The 26,412-nt window shown below is 51.0% G+C and overlaps 2 protein-coding genes across 3 annotated transcripts; both read right to left on the bottom strand.

The window, feature by feature from the left end:
* Nucleotides 1-1,267: 1,267 nt before the first annotated feature.
* On the bottom strand, nucleotides 1,268-17,122 carry Tgfb1 (transforming growth factor beta 1). Its single transcript, XM_020162560.2, has 7 exons — nucleotides 16,764-17,122; nucleotides 13,591-13,751; nucleotides 11,220-11,337; nucleotides 9,069-9,146; nucleotides 8,779-8,926; nucleotides 1,811-1,964; nucleotides 1,268-1,468 (listed from the first exon to the last, which is right to left on the bottom strand). Exons 1-7 carry the CDS (start codon nucleotides 17,116-17,118, stop codon nucleotides 1,310-1,312), a joined length of 1,173 nt encoding a protein of 390 aa, XP_020018149.1. The 5' UTR covers nucleotides 17,119-17,122; the 3' UTR covers nucleotides 1,268-1,309.
* Nucleotides 17,123-18,474: 1,352 nt separating this feature from the next.
* B9d2 (B9 domain containing 2) lies at nucleotides 18,475-25,814 on the bottom strand. 2 transcript variants are annotated; one of them, XM_074058816.1, is made up of 4 exons: nucleotides 24,380-25,814; nucleotides 23,803-23,897; nucleotides 21,291-21,416; nucleotides 18,475-19,064 (listed from the first exon to the last, which is right to left on the bottom strand). In XM_074058816.1, exons 1-4 carry the CDS (start codon nucleotides 24,619-24,621, stop codon nucleotides 18,751-18,753), a joined length of 777 nt encoding a protein of 258 aa, XP_073914917.1. In that variant the 5' UTR covers nucleotides 24,622-25,814; the 3' UTR covers nucleotides 18,475-18,750. The 2 variants fall into 2 exon arrangements, with proteins under 2 accessions (XP_073914917.1, XP_020018151.1); XM_020162562.2 differs by having other exon boundaries at nucleotides 23,803-23,894; nucleotides 24,315-24,523.
* Nucleotides 25,815-26,412: the final 598 nt, after the last annotated feature.

Genomic DNA, 26,412 nt, shown 5'->3' with positions numbered 1-26,412 from the left:
TTAAGTGACTTAACCTGTCTGTGCCTTAGTATTCCTATATATAAAGATCAAATGGTCTCGGCCAGGCAATGCTGGCTCACACCTGTAACCCTAGCTACTCAGGAAACAGAAATCAGGAGGATCAGGGTTCAAAAGCCAGCCCAGACAAGTAGTTTGCAAGACCCTATCTTGAAAAAACCCATCTAAAAAAAGTGCTGTCGGAGTGACTCAAGGTCACTGGGCCCTGAGTTCAAGCCCCAGTACTGCAAAAAAAAAAAGATCAAATGGTCTCCATAGCAGAAGTCAGTTAGCTTTTGCAGTAAGGGACTAGACAGTAAATATTTTTGACTCAGCCTATGGTCTCTACACTGCTATTGAAGCCACAGACGTATGTAGACATAGGAGCGTGGCTGGGATCCAACATAACTTTACAAAAACAGGCAGTAAGCTAGAATTGGCACAGCTCGCCAACCCCGTTCTGTGGGAAGAATGCAGCAACTAGAATGACACACCTGGCATGCAGAATTACTGCTCTCTGGCCTCTTGAGTGTTCCCATCTGACTCAGCTCCCAACACCCTTCTCTTGCTCGCCCTCTTCCAACCACACTGGCCTCCTGCCTCACTGGGTAGCACACCCCAAGTTGCTCGTCACTTCCTTTGCTTTTGCCCTTCTACTAAGAACACACCTCCCCCAGGCCTCTCTTAGGCAGCCGGCCTTCTTGGCTTCCTGTAAATCTCACATGCTGCCTCCTCCTAGAAGTCCCCCTCTCCCCAAAGCTTCTCTCGTTCCATGCTGTCATTTACCACTAAGCTATTATTATTTTTTGCTGTGTCTCCTCACCCCAAAGAATAGGTTCCCAGAAGGCAGGAACCCTCCTCACCTGTGGGCAGAACACCTGGCCCTCAGTGTCCTCACCTGGAAGATGGGTGTTATCTGAGCCTCAGTTGTTGCTATGATTCACTGGCGCTTACCACAGTGCCCCAGGTGCTAATAAATAGGTCTAATTAGAGTCCTGCCTGAGCCTACACAGGCCCTAGTAACATGGCGTGTGCTCAGTACGCGGTTAGGAGATGGGGACAAATGAATGGGAGAGACACAGACAGAAGGAAGCAGAGGGAGAGGGCTGGGGCAATGTGCAAAAGAGAGACCCAGTGAGGCGCCAAATGACACAGAAACCACCAGTCCTCTCTCACCTTTAATGGGCCCCCCAGGGTGGACTTGGGGGCGCAGGTGTCCTTAAATACAGCCCCGGGCTTGGCGGGCGGGGCGGGGCGGGGCGGGGCGGGGCCGGGCCTGCCGGGGCGGGAAGGGGCGGGGCGGGAAGGGGCCTCAGCTGCACTTGCAGGAGCGCACGATCATGTTAGACAGCTGCTCCACCTTGGGCTTGCGGCCTACATAGTACACGATGGGCAGCGGCTCCAGTGCCTGCGGCACGCAGCATGGCGACGCCGACGCGCCCGGGTTGTGCTGGTTGTACAGGGCCAGGACCTGTGGATGGCCAGGGGTCAAGATTCTCAGATGGACCATGGCAGCAGGCTCCACACATGCCACCCCTGTCCCCAAGTGTCCCCACCTCGCCGACCCCTCCCCTGTCTTTCCTCATTCCTCTGTCTCTTCTTCATCTGTCTCTCCCCATCTGTGTCTTCCCTTCTCACTGTCTCTCCCCATCTCGCTTCATCCCTGTTTCTCATCTCTATCTCTCCCCACCTCTGTCTCTCCTCCTGTCTCTATCCCCCCCACCCCATCTCTCTGTCTTTCTCCCTACCCTGCCAGCTCATCTGACTTTACTCCTCTTTCCCCTCTTCCTCCTCTTCCCGTGGGCAGTCCCACCTTGCTGTACTGCGTGTCCAGGCTCCAAATGTAGGGGCAAGGCCCCAGGCAGAAGTTGGCGTGGTAGCCCTTGGGCTCATGGATCCACTTCCAGCCCAGGTCCTTGCGGAAGTCAATGTACAGCTGCCGCACACAGCAGTTCTTCTCCGTGGAGCTGCAGGTAGGAGGAACACAGGTGAGGAATACGCACAGGCCATGCGTGTCACCCAACCCAGTCCCCATCACGCTGTCCCTTGTACCCTGTGATAATAACAGCAGTGGAGTAATGATCATCACTAGTGATTAAGCACTTCCTGTAGCCAAGTACTGTGGTGAGAACACGATAATAAACATCTCACACAGGGCTCAAAACACGCTTATAAGAAGCCACATGACCGCTCCCAGGGGAGAGTGAGATAAACTATGCACATTCATGCAGGGAACATAAAAAAATCACAGTACAGCTCCATGTGTGCTGACATGTCCTATTTGTGCAATAAATGTTTCCTGAACTCCTACTGTGTGCTGGTCTGGGGACAATCCAAACAAAACAGAACTGTCTGCCTTCCACATCATCTAGCTTGTCATGGCATGCCTCTGCTCCAAACATGGCCCCATCCCACTCATGGCAAATGTCCTCAAGTCCCCACCACAAGCCACAAGATCTCAACTCCCTCTCTCATCCACTCCCATTTCACACCAGCCACGCTGGCTACCTGTCTGATCCTCAAACACAGTCCTGCCTCAGGGCCTTTGCACTTGCTGTTCCCTTGCCTCACTTGCTTGCTCTTCCCAGAGAAAGCCACTCTGGCTTGTTCCTTCACTTCATTTAAACTTTGCTCAAATGTTTATCTCTCACAGAGGTTAACTCCTAACACAGTGCCTGGCAGGCAATGAGTATTCAATAAGTATCAGTTACACAAATGCACATCACCATCTCAGCGAGACCTTCCTTGGCTCTCCTAGCTAAAATATCAGTCAGAATGACTGCTAACTAACTCCATTCAGTGGGATATGGAGAGCAGCATTAGAAGAAAATCTGACTGTCCGTATGTGAAGATGGACAAAATCCCAATCACTGATAAAGCTGAAAGAACAATCACAGAAGTTTATTATATCATTGCCGTTTCTTCTGTCTCCATCTGGAACTGTCCATAATGGCTGATGGACACCTGCCTTGCAAGCGTGAGGCCCTAGTTCAAACCCCAGTGCAGCCAGAAAATAAAAATAAAAAAGTGAAACTGTCCATAATAAAACAATTTAATCAGAATGGGAAGAGTAAATAATTCCCAATATCCATTTCATTCTGTGTCCTTCCCCTGATTTACATTCCTTCCTAGAACTTATCACAATCTGTTATTTCAGTAGGTTATCTGTCTTCTTTGGAACGAAGGAGAGTCTGTCTGTCTGGTCTCCTAATGAATCCCCAGTGCCTGGCACACTGTAGGTTTCTCAGCATATGTTGACTGTAGAAATTTTTTATAAATATGTTTTTAAAACATAAGTGAGCTGGGCGCCAGTGGCTCATGCCTGTAATCCTGGCTACTCAGGAGACAGAGATCAGGAGGATCGAGGTTTGAAGCCAACCCAGGCAAACAGTTCATAAGACCTATCTCAAAAAACCCTTCACAAAAATAGGGCTGGTGGAGTGGCTCAAGGTGAAGGCCAGGAGTTCAAACCCCAGCACCACACACACACACAAGTTAGAGGGCTGGAGGTGTGCCTCAAGCAGTAGAGCACCTGCCTAGCAAGTACAAAGCACTGAGTTCAAATCTCAGGATCACAACAAAATCCTACATTTAATGCCTAGGAAGTGCAAGGCCCTGAATTCAAACACCAGTACCACCAAAAATAATAATAATAATCATGATAAAACACAAGTTAGTGTTGGGTGTGGTGACTCACATCTATAAGCCCAGCTACATGGGACCAGAGATCAGGAGGATCATAGTTGGAGGCCATCCTGGCACAAAGTTAGCAAGACCAGGTGTTGTGGTACGCACCTGCCATCCCAGCTATGAGGGAGGCTGTAGATAGGAGAGTTGTGACCTAAGGCTAGCCATGGACAAAGAAGTAAGACACTATTTAAAAATCACTAAAGCAAAAAAAATAAAAAGGGTTAGGGAGTACAAGGCCCTGGGTTCAAAACCCTAGTACTGCCAAAACAAAACTAAACAAATACACATTAGAGAGCAATTAAAGAGCAGTGTGTGAGACTCTGCTATCCTGGATTCAAGATATTCTAGGCTCAGGTGCTAAGACCAGTCCTCTGAGCTCAAGCCCAGCCTCTGCCTTCCTGCAAGCAGCAGAGTGGTCTATGTGACAGCCTTGGGGACCTGACTAAAATGGTTGACTCCAAGGAGACCAAGAGCATTCCATAATCTGTGTTCTTGACATTCAAAAAAATACATAAAAAAGGGGAAAAACGTACAGAGTTACAGGTATGGTATAATCCAAATTTTGTTATGCATAAGAGGAATGGAAATATATTAAAATGCTGACAATTAACTTTTTATATGTGCTTCTGAGATGGGTAATATCTTTCTGAATTTTCCAAACTCTCAGCAGTTGGTAGGTATTAATTTTAGAATCAGAATAAAATAATTAAAAGAAAGAAAATACAGGCTTCTCCCTAATTTCCCCCCCACCCCCGCCAAAGACTACCATTTTGGCTGGGCATGGTGGTGCACACTTATAATCTCAGCACTCTGGAGGCTGAGGCAGGAGCATTATGAATTTGAGGCCAGCATGGGCTACGTAATGAGAACATATCTCAAAAGTGAAAAAAAAAGACTACCATTTGGGCAAAATAAAAAGAATATGTGGGGCTGGAGGAGTGGCTCGAGTGGTAGAAGGCCTGCCTAGCAAGCATGAAGTCCTGAGTCCAAACCTCAGCACCCGTACCCCCAAAAGAAACCAAGAATATGAGGCTCTGTGTAAGCATGCCATGCAGAGACTTTCTGTAGAAGGAGTCACAAGAGAATCAAAGTGACTGGACTGGAGGAATGGCTCAAGTAGTAGAGCACTTCCTTAGCAAGCACGAGGCCCTGAGTTCAAACCCCAGTAGCACCAAAAAGAAAAGAAAGAATAAAGTGGCTGCCTCTGAAGAGAGTGGCTGGGATCAGAGTAAAGGGTCTCTGAGTATCTGTTCTCTCTGGGTTTAGTCTGTGTGCATGTTTTTCCACATCCAAAAAGTAATCAAATGATAAGGAACTGACTCGTATCAAAACTGTGAGGCAAAAGAACAAAAAGAACAACAACAACAAAAAAAAACTGGCAGGCAAGCTGGGTGCTAGTGGCTCACCCCTGTAATCCTTGCTACTTGGGAGGCTGAGATCTGGAGGACCCAGTCTCCAAGATAACCAGAGCAAAATGGACAGGAGGCATGGCTCAAGTGGTAGAAAGTATGAAGCCCTGAGTTCAAACCCCAGTCCCACCAAAAAAAAAAAAGGAAAAAGCCACTGTCTAGATCATCTTGATTTCTAGTCCAAGAATCCCAAGATGGGATTCTGAGTCCTAGGATTTGAAGAGGCTTTGGCACTCTGACCCAAGTCAGCATTCCTCCCTGCTGATGGGGTCCCTGAACCACCATCAGTGGCGTCACCTAGGTGCTTGTGGGAAATGCAAGTTCTCAGGCCCACTGAATCAGAATCCATACTGATGAAGCCCTTCAGGTGGCTCTGGTGCACACACATACTCACCTGTCCAGGACTCATCAAGGCCTCCTGTGTGCTGGGCCTGGGATTCCCACAGCTTATGCCTTTGCAGACCTCTCTGTCCAGTCTACCTGGACCAGAGGGCCTAAGGAATGAAAGGGGAACCCACATCCACCTTGGATGCAGAAGGCGGGATGCTTCCCAGTGGAGGAGGTATCTGAGCCAATGCAAAACCAACATTTTTATTTTGTTTTTTTGAGACTGGGTCTCACTGTGTAGTCCAGCCTAGCCTGGAACTCATGACCCCTCAACCTCCTAATGCTGGGATTACAGACACCCACTGCCACACTTGGCTTAAAACAACTTTTTACTCTGGAAAGTTTTGCACATAGGCACAGGGAGTATTATGTCATGAACTGAAGTCCCTCATCTGAAATGCATTTGCATAGACTTCACTGGTTAAACATCCTTACTATGAAAATCCAACATACTCTGAAGTCCAAAACTTTCTTCTTTTCTTTTCTCGTTATTTTTTTGGTGGAACTGGGGTTTGAACTCAGGGCTTTGCACTCACAAAGCAGGCACTCTACCACTTGAGATACGCCTCCAGTCCATTTTGCTCTGGTAATTTTGGAGATGGGGGTCTCAGGAACTATTTGCTCAGGCTGCCTCCAACTGCAATCCTCCAAATCTCAGCCTCCCAAGTAGCTAGGAGAACAGGGATAAGCCACAGGCACCTGGCTTGAAGTCTAAATCTTTTTGAGAGTGATGTCAGCACTCACAAAGTTTCAGCTTTTGGAACCTTTCAGCTTTTGGATTGTTGAATTAGGAATGCTCCCCTGGTGAAGCTCTCATAGCCACAATCACCAGCTTGAACAATTTCATCGCACCTCTACCCCCACCTACGTCCTCTCCACCACTGGATTCCTTTAATTATATGTTAGATTTTTATCTATAAATAGTTCAATGTATTTAAGACCCTGGGTTTGATCTCCAGCAGTGTCCCTCACAAAAAAGTTCACTGTGTATCTCCAGAAAAACCAAGACTATTTTGAAACATAACCACAGGCAGGGATGGTAGTTCAGTGATAAGAGTGCTTGCATTGCATGGGCAAGACACTAGCTTTCACTCCCAGCGCCATGCACAAAAGAAAAAAAAAATACCATGATAACCATGCAAAAACTGAACAATGGTTCCTTGATAGCATCAGATACTTCAGAGTTCACAGTTGGCTGTCCAATAAAATGATAAATGGTCTGGGGATGGAGACCAGAGCCTCACACATGCTAGGCAAACAAGCACTCTACCACAGTGCAATTAGTAGATATGTCTCTGAGGATTCTTTATGGGTTTTTTTGGCAGTACTGGGGTTTGAACTCAGGGCCTCACACTTGCTAGCATGTGCTCTACCTTGAGCCACTCCACCAGTCCTTTTCTGCGCTGGACTTTTTCGGGATAAAGTCTCTGGATCTATTTGCGAGCCTCCTGATCTCTGCCTTCTGAGTAGCTCATGACAGGCATGAGCCACCAGACTGGTCCCCTTCCCTGGTTTGCATTGTATTTGTTGAGGAGACGAAGGTCAAGTTTCCTACCAACGGGATTTTGTGGACTGCATCCCCGTGGTGTTGCTGAACATGTTCCTCTATCCCTCTGTTTCTGGAAACGTGGTTGGATCTATGGTCCTTATGAGATTCATGTTAAGACTTTCTGGCAAGACTTCCTAGGCCACTCATGACCACCTACATCTGTTCATAACCTGGCACTCAGGACCTCAATCCATTCATTCACAGAACTTAAGATTTGGTGGCAGAGGAGCCAGGGACAAGGGCTGCCTGCCTACTGTGGGAACAGCATGTAACGCCCCTCCAAGATACTTTGGGGGGGAGGGGCAAAGTCAGATTATCACTCTAATTCCCCAACCTTAACTCTGAATTTCGAATTTCTAGGAATTCAATTTTCAACTTTCTTAGGCTCTCTTCCAGTTTAATTTTTCACCATTCTGACAACATTTTCAGCTCACTAGGTTCCAACTCTTGGGGATCTTGGCATTCTTTAATTTCCATTATTTCAATATCTAGCACTCCACAGTTCTGAGCCTATCCCTCAGGAGGTCAGCCCTGCCAACTTTCTAAGATATCTGCACACCAAGATCCAAACATTGCAACAGTAAGCTTCAGCACTCTGAGAGACCCCAGATTCTGGCTTTCTTCACCTCCACCATCTGTGGGGTTTTTGGAGGTACTGGGGATTGAACTCAAGGCCTCTTGCTTATTAGGTAGGTGCTCTACCACTTGAGCCACACCACCAGTCTCCATCGCCAACATCTGTGCATGCTGACATTTCAACATGGGATTCCACCATCTGAGCCCAATCAATATTCAGGACTCCCGTCTGCCAACACTGGAGACTGCAGTCTGCCAGTAATACTATAGGAATCCAATGCAGGCAGGCTTCCAGTTCTGAAATCCCAAATCCCAGGATCCCAACAGTCCAGCTTTTCTTGACTCCAACACTCTCAATTCAGTTGTCAACACTGAGTTCTTTTTTTTCTTTTTCCTTTCTTTTTTTTGGCAGTAATGGGAATTGAACTCAGGACCTCATACTTGCCACACAAGCACTCTACCATTTGAGCCACACCCCCACCCTTTTTGCTTTTGTTATTTTTCTTATTTTTTTTTATTTTACTGATAGCACTGGAGTTTGAACTCATTCGGGCCTCATGCTTGCTAGGCAGTTGCTCTTACGGCTTGAACAACTATGCCAGCCCTACCCTATGTTGAATATTTCTGAGATAGGGTCTTGTGAAGTATTTGCCTGGGCTGGCTTCGAACCTTGATCCTCCTGATTTCTGCCTCCGCAGTTGCCAGGATTACAGACTTGAGCCACTTGCTTTTATGCTAGGCCGGCCTAGGCAAGGATCCTCCTATCATGACCCTCCTATTTACATCTTGGGCCTTGCTGGGATGACAGGCATAAGCCCCATGCCCAGCAACACTAAATTCTTGCTTGCTAGACTCCCAACATTCTAGAATCCCAACTGCCAACAATGTAAGCGTCCAACAAGACAACCTTCCAATAGTCTAACAGTCTGATTTCAGCATTCCAGCAAGAAAGCAACTTGATCTTCACATTGTAGACACCCAGTTCCAGCATCCCAGCATTCTAGAAATAGAAACTTGTCCCTGAGCCCTCCGGGCTAACAGACATGTTTAATGCAAGCCCAGCTAGAGCAGGTGCCCATCCCGGATCACCGGGTCAGCAGATACAGTCAACACTGCGCCCCCCCCCCCACCGCCGCCTGCAATGCCTTGGTTGAAGGCGTTGAAGTTCACCTGAAGCAGTAGTTGGTGTCCAGGGCTCGGCGGTGCCGGGAGCTATGCAGATGTTGGGCCCTCTCCAGCGGGGTAGCCATGAGGAGCAGGAACGGCCGGTTCATGTCATGAATGGTGCCCAGGTCACCCCGGCGTTTGGGAGTGATCCCTGCTTGGGTTCAGGGATTGGGGATGAAGGACACACATACACACTCTCAGAGGGAGGGATCAGTGAGCAGGGGGCAAACTGATCTCACACACACACACAGACACTGCTGGGCACGGGGCTGGGCCAGGGAAGGTGGCCTCACCGTTGATTTCCACTTGGAGTATGTTATCTTTATTGTCACAAGAGCAGTGGGCGCTGAAGCGAAAGCCCTCAATTACCTCTGTGGGAGAGAGAAGCCAGTCTGAGGGTACAGCTCATCCAGCCCAAGGGAGGAGGAAAAAAAGAGCAAACCTCTGGGGCTCCCGTCTGGCTCACTGCCCCTACCCCCGCCATTCTTTTGTTATGGTACTCAGGTTTGAATCCAGTCAGGCACTCCATCCCTTGAACCACTCCACCAGCTCAGGTAGGTCTCATGCTTTTGCTCAGGCTATTTCTGCCTCCCGAGTAGCTGGGATTACAGGTCATACTAGGCCCCACACCACCCTCTTGCTCCAATTCTTGAAGTTGCTGCTTCTCCTCCTTCATTCAGGGCTCAGCTCAAATGTCACCTCCTCAGAAAGGATGTACACCTTTCACCTACTATCACATCCTTTGACTTATTCCATAGTACACACTCACTCTGACATTTATGCTTAATAAATGCTCTTAGTAGAAAGCAGTGTGCACCATGGCCGGAACCCTTGCTTTTCTTGTATCCCACCAGGTGTAGCCCACACTTGCAAAAACATTACTGCAATACAGGTTCCAGGCCCTGTTCTAAACTTTAAGTGCCTTTAATTCTCATCCAAGCTCTATTTTACAGAATAGGAATCTGATGTGCCCAGAATAAGACGTCTGGTTCAGGTGCTGGTGGCTCACGCCTGTAATCCTAGCTACTCAGGAGACAGAGATCAGGAGAATCTCGGTTCAAAGCCAGCTTGGACAAATAGTTCGTGAGACCCTATCTCAAAAAACCCTTCACAAAAATAGGGCAGGTGGAGTGGCTCAAAGTGAAGGCCCTGAGTTCAAGCCCCAGTACCAGGAAAAAAAAAATGTCCTATTTGTTAGAACTGGAGGAGTGGTTCAAGGTACAGAGTGCCTGCTTTGCAAGTACAAAGCCCTGAGCTCAAACCTCAGTCCTACCAAAAACAACAACACAACAACAAAAAACCAAACAAGACATCTGACTAATGTACAGAACAGGAAGTGATGTACCCAAGGTCACACAGGCAAAAGACAGTGCAAGTCTAAGCCCAGGAGCTTTCCCACAGTGCAGATGTGAGAACGTCTAAATGATGTTTGCTAAGTTTCTACTGTGTGCCAGACTCAACACAGACCAAGACAGATGAGCTCCATCCAGGTCTTTGTCCATCAGAACACGCCTGGAGCCTACCTGCTCTCCCATCCCTGTCTTTCCATATGGTCAAACTCTATGTATCCCATGAGTCTCAGTACAATCACCCTCACCTGGGATAACCCTCCTGGACCCCAGCCTGGGGGGTGGAACCTCCTCTGGGCTCCACACTACTTTGGGGCTAAGCAGTCCTAATCCCTCTACCTATGCCTCCCCTTTTGGTCATGATTCTTCTAGGTCGTTACTGCCTGCTAGGGCTTTGGCAAGACTTTCTAGGTGTCAAGAAGGAACTGGGCCCTGTGAGTGCTGGACCCAGAGCTGTCTTGGTTACCAATGTGTCCCCCATATTACCTAGGGGTGGACACAGAGCAGAAACTGGCGTTTCCTGAATGAATGTATGAATGAAAGTGAAAAGGGAGATACAGGCACTGTGGACTCAGCCAGGAACAGGACAAACACAGTTCTCTTCTGGACAGATAAAATGTATCTGGCTTCAGGATCTTTGTATAGGATTCTCTTGTCTCTTTTCTTCTGACAGGCTCTACTCATCTTTCAAATATCACCTCAGATGTTTCCTCCTTCAGGAAGCCCTCTTTGAGTCCAAGCTGAGCCAGTTCCTCCTGTGGGCTCCATCCCAGCCCTGCCCACTCTTGAGTCGTCACTGCCTGGCTACCAGTCTCTTCCTCATCCACCCTCCCAAGGGACCATGAGCAACATGAGGGAAAGGACAGAGCTGTTCTGGTCACTGCTGTGTCCCCAGTGACAACATCTCACTCAGGGCAGAGAGCACAGCTCTGGAAATGGACTAACTGTAATGGATCTATCAATTAGTCACTCAGGTGTCAATGTCAGGGAGGAGGGCCAAGCTTTTGAGTGGTGAGGACACTAGGCAAGATGATCCCAGAATGAATAGGGCTAACCCCACTACCTAACAGGGGTGGATAACACAAGCAATCTCACCTCCTTGGCTCAGCCACTGCCGCACAACGGTAGTGACATCAAAGGACAACCACTCAGGCGAACTAATGGCGGTCAGCTTCCGGTTGCTGAGGTAGCGCCAGGAATTGTTGCTGTATTTCTGAAGGATGGTGAACAGGGAGAAAGAACCATGGGGAGATGCCATCATGCCCCACATACAACAACTACTTCCCCACCCTACCTGTTCCCCCAAATGGGCTGCCACACAGTCCCTAGACACCAGCCTCCCAGGCATCACACATGGGCCCTGCAGGCTCCCTCCTTGCCCACAGCACCCAAGTGGAGGGGCAGAGAAAGGGGCATCTCAGCCTCAGCACCTCTATCCTTCCCTAGGTCTCAAATTTCCTCCCTGGGCCCCTTGTAGCTTGGAAAGCCCACACAGCAAAGCTGCTGTTGAGAAAATTCTAGGGCTTGCTGAGCATATGGTTCAGCAAACTTGACACCCTGAGCCGGGCACCAGTGTCTTGCACCTGTAATCCTAGCTACTCAGGAGGCACAGATCAGGAGGATCAGGGTTTGAAACCAGCACAGACAAACAGTTCAAGAGACCCTGTCTTGAAAAAAACTCATCACAAAAAAGGACTGGTGGAGTGGCTCAAGGTATAAGCCCTGAGTCCAAGCCCCAGTACCACAAAAAAAGAGAAAATACACAACACAAAAAAGGGCTGGTGGAGTGGCTCTCAACCAGTAGAGCACCTGCTGAGCAAGTGTGAAGCCCTGAGCTCAAATCCCAGTACCAAAAACAAAACAAAACTTGATACCCTGCATTCTGAGGGTTGCTAGCTTTCTAAGGCCTTATGTCAGAAGTCATTCCGACTTAACTTAGTCATTCCTAACTCCATCGTTCCACGGCATCTGAAGAATCATACATGTGGTCTGGGCAAGGGTTCAAGTGGTAGAATGTCTGCTTAGCAAGCATGAGGCACTGAGTTCAAACCTCAGTACTGCCAAAAAAAAAAAAATCACACATGAAATGAAAATGGGCAGTTCTAGAAACAGGAACATTCTACAAACCCAAGAGTACCCAGGCTGTACCCCTAAATGTTCAGACAGCACATTTGTGTAAAATGATCTCTGGTGCTGTGTAACACTTCAGGGGCTACAACACACAGTGAATTCTCTAGACGCCAAGAAGCTGATGTAGACAAGGTTCTCTCATTGCAAGACGTTAATATCTACCACCTCCAAGTCTAAGGTTTCATATAACATGGGTTCTAGATCATAGAACCTTCTAGAGACTCCAGCCCCCCTAGAAGCCTCAATCCATCTGGAAACTCCATCTTCCAAAACAGTGCAGTCTTCCAAAAGAACTTTCTGAACATGGTCTTTATCTGTAGTGTCTAAAAAAGCAGCTGCTAACCATGAACTACAGAGCATTTGAAAACCTTGGCAGTACTGGAATTTGAACTCAGGGCCTCACGCTTGCTAGGCAGGTGCTCTACCACTTGAGCCCCTCTATTAGCTCTGTTTTGTGTTGTGTATTTTCGAGATAGGGTCTTGCAAACTATTTGCTTACAATGGCTTCAAACCTCAATCCTCCTGATCTCTAAATCCTGAGTAGCTGGGATTACAGCTGTGAGACACCAGTGCCTGAGTGGAGATGGAATCTTGCTAGGTTGCCCAGGTCGGCCTTGAATTCCTGGGTTTAAGGGATCTTTTCTGCCTCAGTCTCCTGAGTAACTGGGACTACAGGAGTGCATCACCATGCCTGGCTCAATTTAAATTTTAACCAAGAAATACGCACAACCTTTCCAGAGATTCCAACCTGCAAAATCCGTGGGTTTTTTTATTCTCTCTCTCTCTCTCTCTCTCTTTTTTTTTTTTTTTTTTTTGCTAAGAATGGAACCTAGGGAGTCACTCATCTCATTCATGCTAGGTAAGTGCTCTAGCACTGAGCTACATTCTCAGCAGTTCCTGTGGGTTTTTTTGTTGTTGTTGTTTTTCAGTATTGGAGTTTGAACTCAGGTCTGCATCTTTATGCTTGCTAGGCAGGCACTCTACCACTTGAGCCATGCCCCCCAGCCTTTTGTGTGTTGTGTGTGCATTGGGTATTTTCAAGATAGGGTCTCATGAACTATTTGCCAGGGGGCAGGGGCTGGCTTTGAACCACAATCCTGATCTCTGCCTCCTGAATAGCTAGGATTACAGGTGTGAATCACAGACACACTGCAGGTCCTGACATTCAGCTTTCAACAGCCTAGGATGCAGTCTCCAAGTTTTAATCAGCCCTAGGATTCGGCATTCTGTGCTCCCCCTTCATGATCCATTTATGGAGATCGTACAGCCTTCGGACCAACCCACCTGGCCACACCTCAGCCCTGTGGCCCCCCACCTCTCAGGCTCTTGGCCTCACCTGGTACAGTTCCACATATTGCTCCACATGTGACTTCAGCCTCTGCAGACGCAGCTCTGCCCGGGACAGCAACAAGGGGTCAGGCACCGCTTCCCGCAGTTCTGATGTGTTGAAGAACATATATATGCTATGTGCGATGTTCTTAGTTTTTTCATAGATTGCTAGGTGGGAGGAAGAGAGAGAGGATATCAAGGTTTGGCAGGGTTGGGGGGGTAGGTACACCCCTAGCCTAGGCACATGGATTCTGGAGCTCACGGCTCCAGGTTGGAGTCTGACCTTGGAGGAGGGGCTTCTCCTCTCTGGGTTTGCTTCTTCTCCTAGGACCAGCGCACCCACCCTTCTCTCCCTAAAAGCATCATTTGTCAAGAGCTGCCCCGCCCCCTGCTTGCTTAGACCTCCCCAGGGTTTACAGCCTCAGATGCAGATGCAGATTAAATTAAGGGCGAGGGCTTGGGCATTGGGATCAGAGAGTGCTTCTGCTGCCTCTCAGCTGTGTGACATTGGGCAGTTCATACCCGTTTCTAAACCAGTTTTCTTTGAAAAACAGCAATACTGTCAAGCTCCCTGACTTCCAACCCAGGCTCTCCTAACTCAAGCACTGTGTGACCTGTGGCAAGTGAATTCCTAATTCCTCTCTCTGAGTCTCTTGATTTTCTAGACCACTAGGATTATGGGAGGGAAGCAAGTTGGATATATTATGCAAGAACACAATGTGACATGCAGTCTGCACACGTCACTTAATAACATGTATGGTAAGAGCGCTACTTGCACAGAGCCTAATGGTACATTCTTGTATCCCAGCACTTGGAAAGCTGAGGCAGGACGATCTGGAGTTCCAGGCCAACCTGAACTATATAGGGAGACTGTCTCAAAAAACAAAAAAAAGTGCTCTTTGTCAGATGCTGTTCAAAGTACTTTACATAAAAGGCTGGAGACACAGAGACCTCAAAGCAATGCCACGAAGAAGTTGCTCTTCTATCCATTTAACAGATGCAAGTGTAACTTGCCCCAAGGTCACATAACTAGGAAGTGGTAGAATGGGATTTAGCTTAGACAGCCTGTTCCAGAGACTATGATCTTAACCTCTAAAGCAGGCTGCTTCTCCCTGTCAATTTTATTATTATTATTATTGATTGCTTCCTTCCTTCGCTCTGTTCCCTAGCTGGTTAGAGCAGGTGAAGTTCCTTCTAATGACTGAAGGGATGGGGGAAGAAGATCAGGGACAAGTGCCTATGGCCTCCTGCAGTGGGGGTGCGAAGAGGCAGAGAGAATCCAGGAGGAAAGATAGAGGACACTTACCTTCCTGTGGCCCCCTTCCTTTACTCCTCCTTGTGTTCCTCCACCCTCCCAGCCCTATTCTTGGTACAGCGGTTACTCAGTAAAACCCCAAGGAAGGGAAGAGCCTTGGCTGAGGGTTACAGATAGAGAAGAGACAGGAGGGCAGGAAGGATTGGGGGTGCAGCACTGAGGAAGAGATGGCAGAGTCTGGGCCAGGCAGGGAGGAGGAAGAGGGGGACAGGGGAAGAGAGAGAGAGAGAGAGAGGAATGAAGAGAGAGAGGGAGGGGAGAGGAAGAGAAAGGAGGGGGGAGAGAAAGAGGGAGGGAGGGGGAGAGAGAGGGAGAGAGGGAGAGAGGGAAGGAAGAGGGAAGAGGGAGAGCGAGCGCAGAGATGGAGAGACTGACACTGGGAGACTATACAAGGACTGAGAAATGAATGGAGGATGCAGGAGAGAATTTAAAAGGACGGAGATGGGGAGACACACTCGAGAAATAAAAGTCTCAGGGAGAAAGAAGAATAGGTGTTACTGTTGAATTTCTACAAGGGGAAAAAAAAGCCACAAGTGAGGAGGGGGCGTCCTTTGGCTGGAGCCACAAACTGGGTGCACGAATGTGCGGACACCCGAAAGCTCCCGCCCAAAAAGGGAACGTGAAACGGGACGTTCCCCAAGGCTCCAGGCCAAGAGGGACTCCTGGGTCCCGCGTGGGCGCCGACGGGGCGGACCCGGGAGGCGCCCCGCCCGTGGTTGGGGTGAGGAGGGCTGGAGGCGCAGCCGTGAGGGCGGGGACGGGACCTGCCTCGTCTCGCCCCAGGCTCCGCGCGCGATCCCCGCCCCCCCGGGGCACGGGAAGGAAAGGGAAGGGAGGAGGGCGAGGCGGCCGGACGCTGGGGTTTCCCCAGCCTCCCCGAAAAGGAACTGGAGCTTTGGGGTTCAGACTACTGGCGTTCAGCTCTGCGGGGACTTCTTAGCCCCTTCTGGATACGCAGGCTCCTCCCCTCGCGCGTGGCACCCACGTGGGGTTTTCTCACCCCTACTAACTGGGTTTTCTCACATCGGTCTTGTAAAGTCGCCCCGCACCCCTAAGCCTTTCCCTAAGGCTCGAATCGTCACTCAGCCACTCCCTTCCACGCTGGGGCGAGAGGCGGGGGGCTGCTGAGCCCGCCTCGCGGGTCCACCTTTCCCATGTGTACCTCCCCTCTCTGGAACCCCCTTCTGACCCAGTATTCTAGATTTCCTGCAGACTCGCTTGCTTGTCTCTCACGTTCCTATCCGCGACACTTCCCCGTGCATCCTCCGCATCCTCCTGGGGTCTCCGCGAACCTCTTTCTCCCACCTACCTCACCCCTCTTTCCCTCCACATTTGTCACACCCAAGCCCAAGGTCGATCTCTCCACGACCTCTGCCATCCCGCGTGTTCCTGGTTCCCTCTGCAACTGAGTCCGTTCTAGACTTTTCCAGTCCTTCGATTTTTCCATCTCACGACTCCCGGAGCTATCCTCACTGCTTCTCCTTTCCCAAATGCTGGAGTCTTCGCTTCTCCCCATCCTCTCTGCCAAGGGAACCCCGCATTCTAGCGCACCCTGTAGAAGGGAGTCCTTTTTACCCACCTACCCTCAACTGCTTCTCTCCTAATAGGTGGCTCTCCCCACGATCCTGCACGCTCTTGTCGCCCTATAAAAGTGGTCCCCTTCGCTATTTCCTCTCCAAGACCCGACACCAGGGGGCTAGGGACTTAGCACCATCCTCTTTAGGACACCCACACCTACACACTCGATCCGGCGCCCCTATGGGTCCTGCAGCCAGTTTCCTCTGCCAGTAATTTCCTCCCTGTGACCCCTGCACTCCGGCGCCCCCTGGGGGCCCCTCGGGGCTCCCCGGCCCCTCCTAACTCACGGTTGTTGGTTTCCACCATTAGCACGCGGGTGACCTCCTTGGCGTAGTAGTCCGCCTCGGGCTCAGGCTCCGGGTCGGCGCTCTCCCCCGCCACCCGGTCGCGGGTGCTGTTGTACAAAGCGAGCACGGCGTCGGGCAGAGGGCCGGTAGGCACGTCCACCTGGCTCGGAGGGCTGGCGAGCCTTAGTTTGGACAGGATCTGGCCGCGGATGGCCTCGATGCGCTTCCGCTTCACCAGTTCCATATCGATGGTCTTGCAGGTGGACAGTCCCGCAGCTGGCCGGCCAGGCGTCAACACTAGTAGCCACAGCAGCGGTAGCAGCAGCGGCAGGAGCCGCAGCCCCGAGGGCGGCATGGGGGAGGCGGCGCCCCCCGGCACTGCCGAGATCGCGAACCCGACAGAGGTGGGATGGGGAGGCCCCGCCCCTGCAGGAGTTGAGAATCTCCCGGGGGAAAGGTAGAAGGGTCCCAGGAGAAAACTGAGGTCCTCAGGGAGAAAAAAGCAGGGGTTGCGAGGAGGCTCTGACACAGGGTGTCTCAGTATCCCACGGTACGGGGGTGGGGGGGTGGAAATCGAGATGGGCGAGATCTGGTACCAAAAGGTGGGTGGTCTTGAATGGGGGAGCGGTGGCAGGTCTGAGACAGATCGGACTCCCAGAGGAGAGAGGGTCCTGGGATGCGGGGGGCTCGGGAGACGGGCGTGCAGGGGGTGCGCCCCAGGTCTGGGGTGAAGTCTTCGCGGGAGGCGGGGTTTGCGGCTCCTGGGGCTGGTCCGGAATGGGGGTGCCCGGGGAACGCTGTGTAGGGGGCAGGGACGGAGCCAGCGTCCGCGGCGGTGAGCGGGGCGGTCTGGAGTCCCCAGGTCCTGCCTCCTCGCGGGGCAGCGCTGCGCCCAGCCGTCCCCGCGTCTCCGGCTCCCAGCGGCAGCGGAAAAGTCTCAAAACTTTTTTTCCTCTTCTCCCAACCAGCCCGTCCCTCCTCCCGCTCCTCCTCCCCCTCCTCCCCGCAGTGGCGGCGGCTGCGGCTCGTCTCAGCCTCTGGGGCCTCGGGCTGCTCCTCGGCGGCTCCTTCCCCGGCTTCGGGCGGAGGCTGGCCCCGCGGGCGGCTCAGAGCCGGGGGTGCCCCGGAGGGGCGTCCCCCCTGCCCCGGCCGGGGGCCTCGCTGTCTGGCGGATCCGCGGCGGGAGGAGGAGGGGGACGGTCCGGGGCGCGAAGGGCGGCGGCGGCGGGGACCGGCTGGGGGCGGCGGGGGTTTTGAAGCCGCCCCGGCCCCACCCAGGAAGCGCGCGGGGCGGGGGCAGTCCCAGGGGGAGGGCATGGGGGGGCCACCGTCCTCATCTCGCGTGGGCGGGCTCCGAGGGGGGTCCCTTCAGCCCTGCAGGGAGGGGGCGGGCACCCGGCTCCGCCCCACCAACAGGGTGCTGCCTCCTGGCGGCCGAGCACTACCAAAGCCCGAGACCGAGGTGCGCCGTGACTTTGGGGGTTGGTGTAGGGTCAACGGGAAAAATGACCTGGTAGGGAGGGTGTCATCAGAGAATGGGGACACAGAGGAGGGAGGACCAGAGGAAGAGCACCCAGAAAGGGAAGAGAGTGAGAAACTGGGGCAGAGGGTCTGTAGGAAGATGGGGGCCTGAGAATAGCATCAGGGGGCATGGGGACTCTTGACAGCTGACGTGGGGGGGGCGGTGGGGGGGTCAGGAAGGCACCGAACCTCTGAGAAACGCACGCCTTTATTGACCATGTGCTATGCAGCCTTGTTTCCTGCAACCCTGTGGCCCACAGGCTTCCTGCCCCGTGGTTCACACAAGGAGACTTGCCTCCAGGGGAGTTACAGGGCATGAGTTCCCAACAGGGACAGAAGCAGGGCCATGCCTTGCCTGCGGTCAGGTCTGACAGTCTCCAGAGCCCATGATCATGACCACTGTGCCATTCTGTGCCCAAGGGTATCCACTACTGTAGATGACACCAACTGTTAGCCATGGGATCCCTCAGTATTCAACGCCATAGCGGTCGAAGTGCCGCAGCAGTAGGCCCAGCTCAAGGTGCACAGTGCCACCAGCGGTGGTGTGCAGGCGGTAGCGGTCAGCCCCACTGTAGATGGTATCCGCATGTAGCAACTGTGGTCCACCACCCACAAAGGCTCTTGCCAGCTGTTCCCGCCAGCTTCCCAAGGGCCGCCATGTGGGGCAGTCCAGCTGATGGGTGCCTGGGCTGCTGGGCACGTGGCAAAAGCCATAGCCTGCGAGCTGGCAGCGGCCAAAGCTGTCCTGGGACCACACCTGGAGATGGAGCCGGGGCCAGCCTGCAGGACAGGATGGAGAGAAGAGGAATGGGGGGGCCAGCTTCCTGCTTATGGGTCCCCCCCCTCCCCTAATACCCACTGGAGACTTAGGCCTGTTCCTTTTGGCCTTTGGTTACTGCTCCAGAGCTTCCTCTCTGGGGCCCCATTTCCTGACCCCATTCCCAAACAGCACCAAAGAGATCTACATGCATATTCTCAGAACCTTCCATGGCTTCCCAGTGCCCTTAGTATAAAGTCCAACCTCTTCAATATTCAAGGCCCTTCAGATATGGCCTCTGCTGGTGTGTGTCTGTGGCCTCTTTAATACCACCCATCAGGACAGCCCACAGCTCTTCCAGTCCCCAGGTAAGTATCTTGAGTCTTGTCCCGGATGCCTTCTGCCTCCCCTTCTCATGGACCTGCCTTGTCCTTCCCCTGGACCCAAGGCTTTCTTTCTTCGCCTCCTAGTCTACTGCCACTCAGCAGCTGAAGGCATCTCTTTCCCCTTCTCAGGTTTGCCATGTCCTCAGAACACAGTTCAGCTTCTCAACCAGGTAGTCAAAGTGTTTGGAGACCCAGATCTCTCTCCATTCTGAGCTCTCCTCTGTGCTAGACCCTGTTCTAGGAGCTGGGGACACAGAGGTGAACACAGCAGACAAAAATCCTGCTCTGTGAAGCTGACATCTGAGACAACGAACACAGTAAATAAGCAAATTACAGGGTATGTCAGATGGTGATAACTGCTCTGGAGGAAAATAAGGCAGGGGAGGGTGGGGGTGGGGATGCAGTTTGGGGAAGGAGATAGTTTCACCAGGAAGGTGACATTTGTGCATATGCTTGAAGGAGGGAAGGCACTGGGCCATGTGGACATTTAGAGGAAGAGAGATCCTAGCTAGAGGGGACAGTCGCTGCAAAGGTCCTGAGGTGGGAGAGGGTGTGGTGGGGCCAGTAGGGCTAGATTGGAGGCAGAGAAAGGGAACAGGTGACAGCCAGATCATGCAGGGCCATGTGATGTAAGACTCTGAGTGAGACAGGGACCACTGGAAGGTTCTACTCAGAGGAGGAAACATGACTCGATTTACGTGGTCCCCAAGCCCTGCTGGCTGTGTGGGGCGCACACCCTAAAGGTTGAGGGTGGGAGCACAGTAAAGATGCTACAAAATAGTCCAGGTGAAAGATGCAGATGGACACATCAGGTGCAGGAGAAAGGGGGTGAAAGTGGAAATTAGGATGTATTTCAAACAGAGTTTTAGAGCTAACAGGATTTCTTAGTGGACAGAATTGGGGGCTGGGAAAAGAGAAGCAAGGGTGATGCCAGACTGAGGGCTGGGGGCCTGAAGAGCTGAAAGCAGAGTTCTCTGCCTCACCCTTCAATGCATCAAGCACACAGCAGTCAGGAAGACTGTTCTGGCTCCCCAGTGCCTTCAGGAGATGGCCTCAGCCCTGCCCCGACCCCAACAGTCCTGCTCTTCATGGTCCTCAAATGTTCTGGTTCACTCTTCCCTTTCAGCCTCCCACATGTGGCTCTCTGTTGAAAACCCTCTCCCATCCCTCACTCTTCAGCCTTGTTAACTCCCTTCATAGCAAAGCTCAAAGTCCTCCCCAAGGAGGCCCTCTCTGGCCTACCTGGCAAGCTCACCTCTTCTGGGCTCCCACGGCCTCTACCATCCCCAATCCCAGCCTGGCCCTGCCTGGAGACAGGTCTGTGTCCCACAGGATGGAGCCCCTGAGGGCAGGGGTGGGAAGAAGGGTCTTGATCACAGATGTCTCCCCAGCATCACCCAACCCAGGGTGGACATGGCAGGCACTTACTGATATTGTGGAAATAACCTATTTCCGGGAATCTGCTGCACTTTCTACGAGAAAAGGTTTACTGCTGTCCTCTTCCCTCCAATACTCACTTTTCCCTTGAGCAGTGAGGAAGGGGGAATGGCAGTCACTCCTTGCCCCTCTCTCCCTCCCTCCCTTCCCCTCTCTAACTCTCATAAACCCTCCTCAGCCTCCTCATTGAAGGGACTGTCCTTTTACCTGGAAGCCACCTCCTCTCCATCCTGACGCTCACCTTCCCATCTCTCCTCCACCCCAGCCTCAGCCCCTCCATGTGCTTGGGACCTCCCATGACTCAGGCCTGGGGAGGCCTCAGCTTAGCTTTAGGGCAGGCTTGCTGGACGTATGGGGAGTAGGGACAAGATGGTGTTCCTGGCCAAAGCTGCTTTGGATGCTACAGGTCCCAGGTCTGGTACCCACCTTGGAGACCTTTGGTGGCGAAGTGCAGGTCAATGGGGTGGGACCAGTAGGCCATGTCCCCTATCTGGGGAGTGTCCACTTGGGTTTGGCCTTCCCGTACACCAGACAGGAGCTTCCATGCAGCCCCTGTAATGAGAGCCAGGACATAGTACAGGGGCTGGAAGGCAGCCTTAAGGAAAGGGATGCCACCATGGCTATAGGCATGTGTGTCCATGGCATTTAGAGATGAAGGTGACAGTGTGACCTCTACGGCCAAGTGTCTGGGTTCAAATCTGCTTGTGCAACCTTGTCTGCCTGGGAATCCCTATCTATAAAGTGAGTAAATAACGCACTATGTGTGTGTGTGAGCATGTGCGTGCTCCTGGGGGCTGGGATAGTGGGCTAGCACTGGAGCCAAGCCATGCACCCAGCCTTTTGCCTTTAGTTCAGATAGGGTATCATGCTAACTTTGCCTAGGCTGCTCTTGGACCTTGATCTTCCTACCTCCACTTCCCAAATAGCTGGGGTTACAGTATACCACCATGCTTGGCCTTTTTCTTTCTTTCTCTCTTTCTCTTTCCCCATTCCTCCTTTTTTTTTTTTTTTTTTTTTTTTTGGTGCTATTGAACCCAGGGACTCATGCAAACTAAGCAAGCGTGGGCTTTCTGTTGAGCTATATCTCACCCCAATACCTTTTTTTTTTGGTACTGGGGTTTGAACTCAGGGCCTCACACTTGAGCCACTCCACCAGCCTCCCCCAATATCATTTTATTACTATGCTCACCCTACATTTTGAGGCCTTCTTTGAGGACTAAAACAGGAACACATAGTGAAAAACACATTTTAAAAACAACTCTACCAAGGGTAATGGAAATGGGGGACTATGCAAAGTGCTTACTAAATGACAGATGCTACGCTAAACACTTTAAACGATGCATTCATTAAATCTGCCCTCTAGGGCTCTTAATTTTCCCCTCCCCCAGTTTACAGACTGACCATGAGGCCCTGCATGGCCAGACTTGCGCCCACCTCCCTAAACTCCTCTCTTGTCACTCTTCTCCTCCCTCATCATCCTGTAGCCTCACTGTCCATCTCCATTCCCCCACCTCAGGGCTTTTGCACTGACTACAAAGCTCCTGGATGTCCCCATTCCTGGCTTTTTTTTTTTTTCCCCCAGGGCTCTGTTCAAGTGGCACTTCCACAGATGCACTCTCTGGCACTGCTATCCAAAACTAATCCCTATCACATCACTTTTCTTTTCTTCTTAGCACCTAAAATGATCTGTAATCATTGTGTTTCTTTATTTGCTTACTTTCTATCCCCTACTATGAGCTCCAAGAGGGGTCAGCATCTGCCCAGGGTCACAAAGCAGGTGAATAGTGGGGTCCAGAGTGGAAATGAAACATGGAGCACTCACTAGTCCAGGCCCTACTCTAAGTGCTATTGATAATCATTTAGTCCTAACAACCACAGCGGGCAAGTACTGTGAGTATTCGCATTGTTCACATGGGGAAATCCAGGCAAAGAGAAGTGCCCAAGATCACATAAATAAGAACACAGAAATTCTGTGCTCTTAACCTCAATGTTGTGCTGCCTCTTCGCTGCTATTAGCTTCATTTTCAGACAAGGAAATGAAACTCAGAGAGGTCAAGTCCAAAGGGAGTTAGTATTTGAACCCGGATATGGCATCTATGTCCCCAACCATTATACCATACCACTACGTACAGGGACGTAGATGGGGAGTATGGGAAAGGGGCTGCCAGGTACCCCTTGGATTTGGATGGCTGCAAGAATAGGGTACACAGAGAATTTTGAATACCAAAGTGCTCTCTTCGCTGTAAATCAGAGATGCAAGCTTCTACTCTGCAGTAAGAACTCAATAAATGGAGGCTATTAATCAAAGAATTACTGAGATGACAGAGGGACCCAGGGCACCCTTAAGATTGTGAGTGGAACCCAAACAGGAGAGTTGGGGCTGTCTACTGTTTTATGCTTTTGTTTGTTTGTTAAGACTAGGTCTCCTATGTAGCCCAGCCTGGCCTTGAACTCTTAGTCCACTTTCCATGGCTTCCATAGTGCTAGGAATACAGGCATGTGTCACCTTGCCCAATTTGTTTTGGGGTTTCTGTTTGTTTGCATGTTTTATTTGAGACAGGGCCTCACTATGTAGCCCAGATTGGCCTCAAACTCTCGATCCTCCTGCCTCCACCTCTGGAGTGCTGGGATTACAAGTGTGCATTACGGTGCCCAGCTTGTATACTGTTTTGAGAACTGGAAGAGTGTGTGTGTGGGAGGGAAGTTGTGGGGGGAGTAGGTCTAGCCTATAGTCCCATAAACTTAGGGACTCTCCTACTCTGTTCAGAGAGTAGGAATCACAGAGACCCCAGAGAGAGGAGAAGGAAAGCGTCAGGAGAGGGTCAGGAGTCATGACAGACAATGGAAAATGAGGATCAGGGAGTCAAGGAAGGAGCGTGGAGCCATAAATTGGGGGTCAGTGTCTTGGCTGGGAGATTAACCAGGACTGGGGGAATACCTGTATGGATGCCCCACTTGCAGAAGAGGCTATTTTCAGAGAAACCGGTGGCTCCCATGATCTGCCCGATCACGTGCACCTCAGCCATGGCCCTGGGAGAGGGAAAAATACAATCTCAACCCTGTGAGGTGAGAATATTATTTCCATCGGGCAGATAGGGGAACTGAGGCCCATCAAGTAAAGAGCAGTACTAGAATTCCAAGCTAGTTTCGTCAGCCCACTGATGCTGTAGTCTTAACCACAGATCCTAACCATCTCCCCAGGAAAGCCCAGGAAAAACGGGGAGGGAACTCGCGGCTATGGAGCCGGCGCCTACCTCTGCCCCGCCTAAAATAAACTTCCAAAGGCTCAGTCCCATAGAAAACTCCGCCCCATGGGCCTATGGCTCCGCCCCCAGCCGCAAAGTCCCACCCCTCGCGTCATGTTGGGCCCCAAGCTCCAAGAGCCGCATGCGTCGTGGATGCAGGGCCACTTTAACCCGCCCCTAAGTGCAACGCATGCGTCCTTCCTACCTCAGCGCTCTTAACGGTTAGAAGCGAAAGCGGTTGCGGGGATTGTAGTTCATGGGCCTGATCTGTCCTCCCTTTGCGGACGCCGACCAGACTTGGTTCGCGCCTCTCCCTCAGGACGTTCCTGGAGAGAGATCTGAGGCGCGATTCCTCCGCGGCCGCGCTCGCCTCGGGTGCCCGGGTTGTTGCTGGGGCAACAGCAGGCTCCGCCCCTGGCCTTGCGTCCGCCCTGCACGCTGATGATTGGTGCTAGTTGCCCTCGAGAGGCGGGGCGATGGTGTGATGGACATTTTTCTCTCTCGCATTCCATTTTGAGAAAACATCTCTCTAGCTCCAGCCCAGGGTTCTGTCATTGGGGGGCGTAGCTGGGCAGCTCCATCTTGATTTTGACGGAGGAAGTTTGAGCGCCGTTTCTTCCAGGTTACCATCTTCACACAATAAGCAAATCTGTCGATGATCCCAATGCCACCCCCCCCAAAGAAAACTCTCACCCAGGACCACAAATCAGAGAATTGTGTCAGGACCAAAGGGGAATTCTGTCCAAGTCAATGCATGTATCTCCTTGCCTTACAACTGGGGAAAAAAAAAAAAAAGATCTCATCATTCAGATACTGCAGAAATTGGGGAGTGGGTTCCCCTTCCATGTTCAGAGTTCGCTCAGTATTCTCAAGGACTGATAAGTTGAACTTCCTTCTCAGAACGACTGCCAAGTTCTCTGTTAAGCGCTGATTCTGAGCAATGGGGCGGAGTGAGGATAAGATGAGGATGAAGCCCCTTAGCAGTAAATTTTTTGGCGGGGGGGTTGTTCTTGTTTTTGTTTTGAGGCAGGGTCTCACTTTGTAGCTCAGGCTGGTCTCAAACTGGCAATCCTACTTTAGCCACCCCAGTGCCAGGATTGTAGAGATGCCACCACATCTGGCTTTTTTTGTTTGTTTTGTATTTTTGCAGTGCTGGGAATCCAATCCAGGGCCTCATGCATACTAGGCAAATGCTCCACCACTGAGCTACATCCCCAGTCCTGAAAGTCCTGTCTTTCATGACTGGACTCTGCCAGTAATTTGTCCCCTAGCCCTACCCAGCTTTAGGTCAGTCATTTTGAGGCAGGCTAGGTTAGGGATAGTCTGGGACTGCTCCCCCTCTTGACTCAAGAGCTCCTCCCCCTAGCCCACAGGTGAGAGGAGCCAGGTGATGACGTATACCACCTCCAAGTTCAAGGTGGTATAAAACCTACCTATCAAAAGACCACAGCCCTTCTTCTCTTCTCTCACCTGGCAGAATGGGTGACTCCCATTCAATAAAGCTATTCTACCTCTCCCCATCCAGTGTTCTGCTTGGTTTTTTTCCACCCAGAATGCAAGGACCAAGATCTTCTGGAAACACAGTTTGCAGATAACAATTTCCTTTAGGAACTGGGCATGCACAGAAGTATTCAGTCTGAATTCCTGAGCAATGCCTTTTCTGTCCTTCCAATCCGCTTGAACCTTGCTCCTTAGTCCAGAGAACTTATTCCCTCCTGTTTAGTAAGAAAACAAGGACTATCATCACAGCTGGCAGAGTGACTTAAGTGGTAGGAATATCTGCCTAGCAAGCTGGAGGCCATGAGTTCAATCCTCAGTACCACCAAAGGAGGGGGAGGATGTATCACCAACTCCAAATTATAGGAAAGGGGCAGCATTTGAACAGGGCAACATTATTTAAGCAAAATAGTTCAATATTTCACTAATGGACAAATTTAAAAGGTATATTTTGTTGAGTGCTTCCTCTATCATAAAACTCACTATAAAAGCTAGTCACTATTACATGCATATATCCCTGAACTGTCACAGACATCATGAGTAATAGTATTACCTTTTTATTTAAGGTGAAAAAATTAAGGTAAAACCATGTGTGTTAAGCCAAATTAATCATAGGTTCGTCCAACTTTGTTCCTAAACCTTTTATGCCTACCCTTTTTGCCAATCTTCCTTTTTTGGACACACATTCCCCCAGTATTAAAGAACTATGGAATTTGTGCCTTGGTGTCATCATAGACGTCATTTTCCACAACCTACCACTCATCAAGTCCTGTCATCAGTGCTCCTTAAATGTTTTTCTTCAGTTG

This window comes from Castor canadensis, chromosome 16, assembly GCF_047511655.1.
Source record: "Castor canadensis chromosome 16, mCasCan1.hap1v2, whole genome shotgun sequence".
In the NCBI taxonomy this organism is placed as follows: domain Eukaryota; kingdom Metazoa; phylum Chordata; class Mammalia; order Rodentia; family Castoridae; genus Castor; species Castor canadensis.
This window is presented reverse-complemented; position numbering and strand designations above follow the sequence as displayed.

What these genes read in the sequence shown, in the direction of transcription:
- B9d2 (XM_074058816.1), bottom strand. Translation starts at nt 24,621, where the DNA reads ATGGAATGCGAGAGAGAAAAATGTCCATCACACCATCGCCCCGCCTCT. An exon ending in CAAGTGGGGCATCCATACAG is followed by an intron (nt 21,417 to 23,802) that starts GTATTCCCCCAG and finishes CTCTCATTACAG; the next exon opens with GGGCTGCATGGAAGCTCCTG. An exon ending in CGCCACCAAAGGTCTCCAAG is followed by an intron (nt 19,065 to 21,290) that starts GTGGGTACCAGA and finishes CCTGTCCTGCAG; the next exon opens with GCTGGCCCCGGCTCCATCTC.
- Tgfb1 (XM_020162560.2), bottom strand. Translation starts at nt 17,118, where the DNA reads ATGCCGCCCTCGGGGCTGCGGCTCCTGCCGCTGCTGCTACCGCTGCTG. An exon ending in AATGGTGGAAACCAACAACC is followed by an intron (nt 13,752 to 16,763) that starts GTGAGTTAGGAG and finishes CCTCCCACCTAG; the next exon opens with CAATCTATGAAAAAACTAAG. An exon ending in AATATGTGGAACTGTACCAG is followed by an intron (nt 11,338 to 13,590) that starts GTGAGGCCAAGA and finishes ACCATCCTTCAG; the next exon opens with AAATACAGCAACAATTCCTG.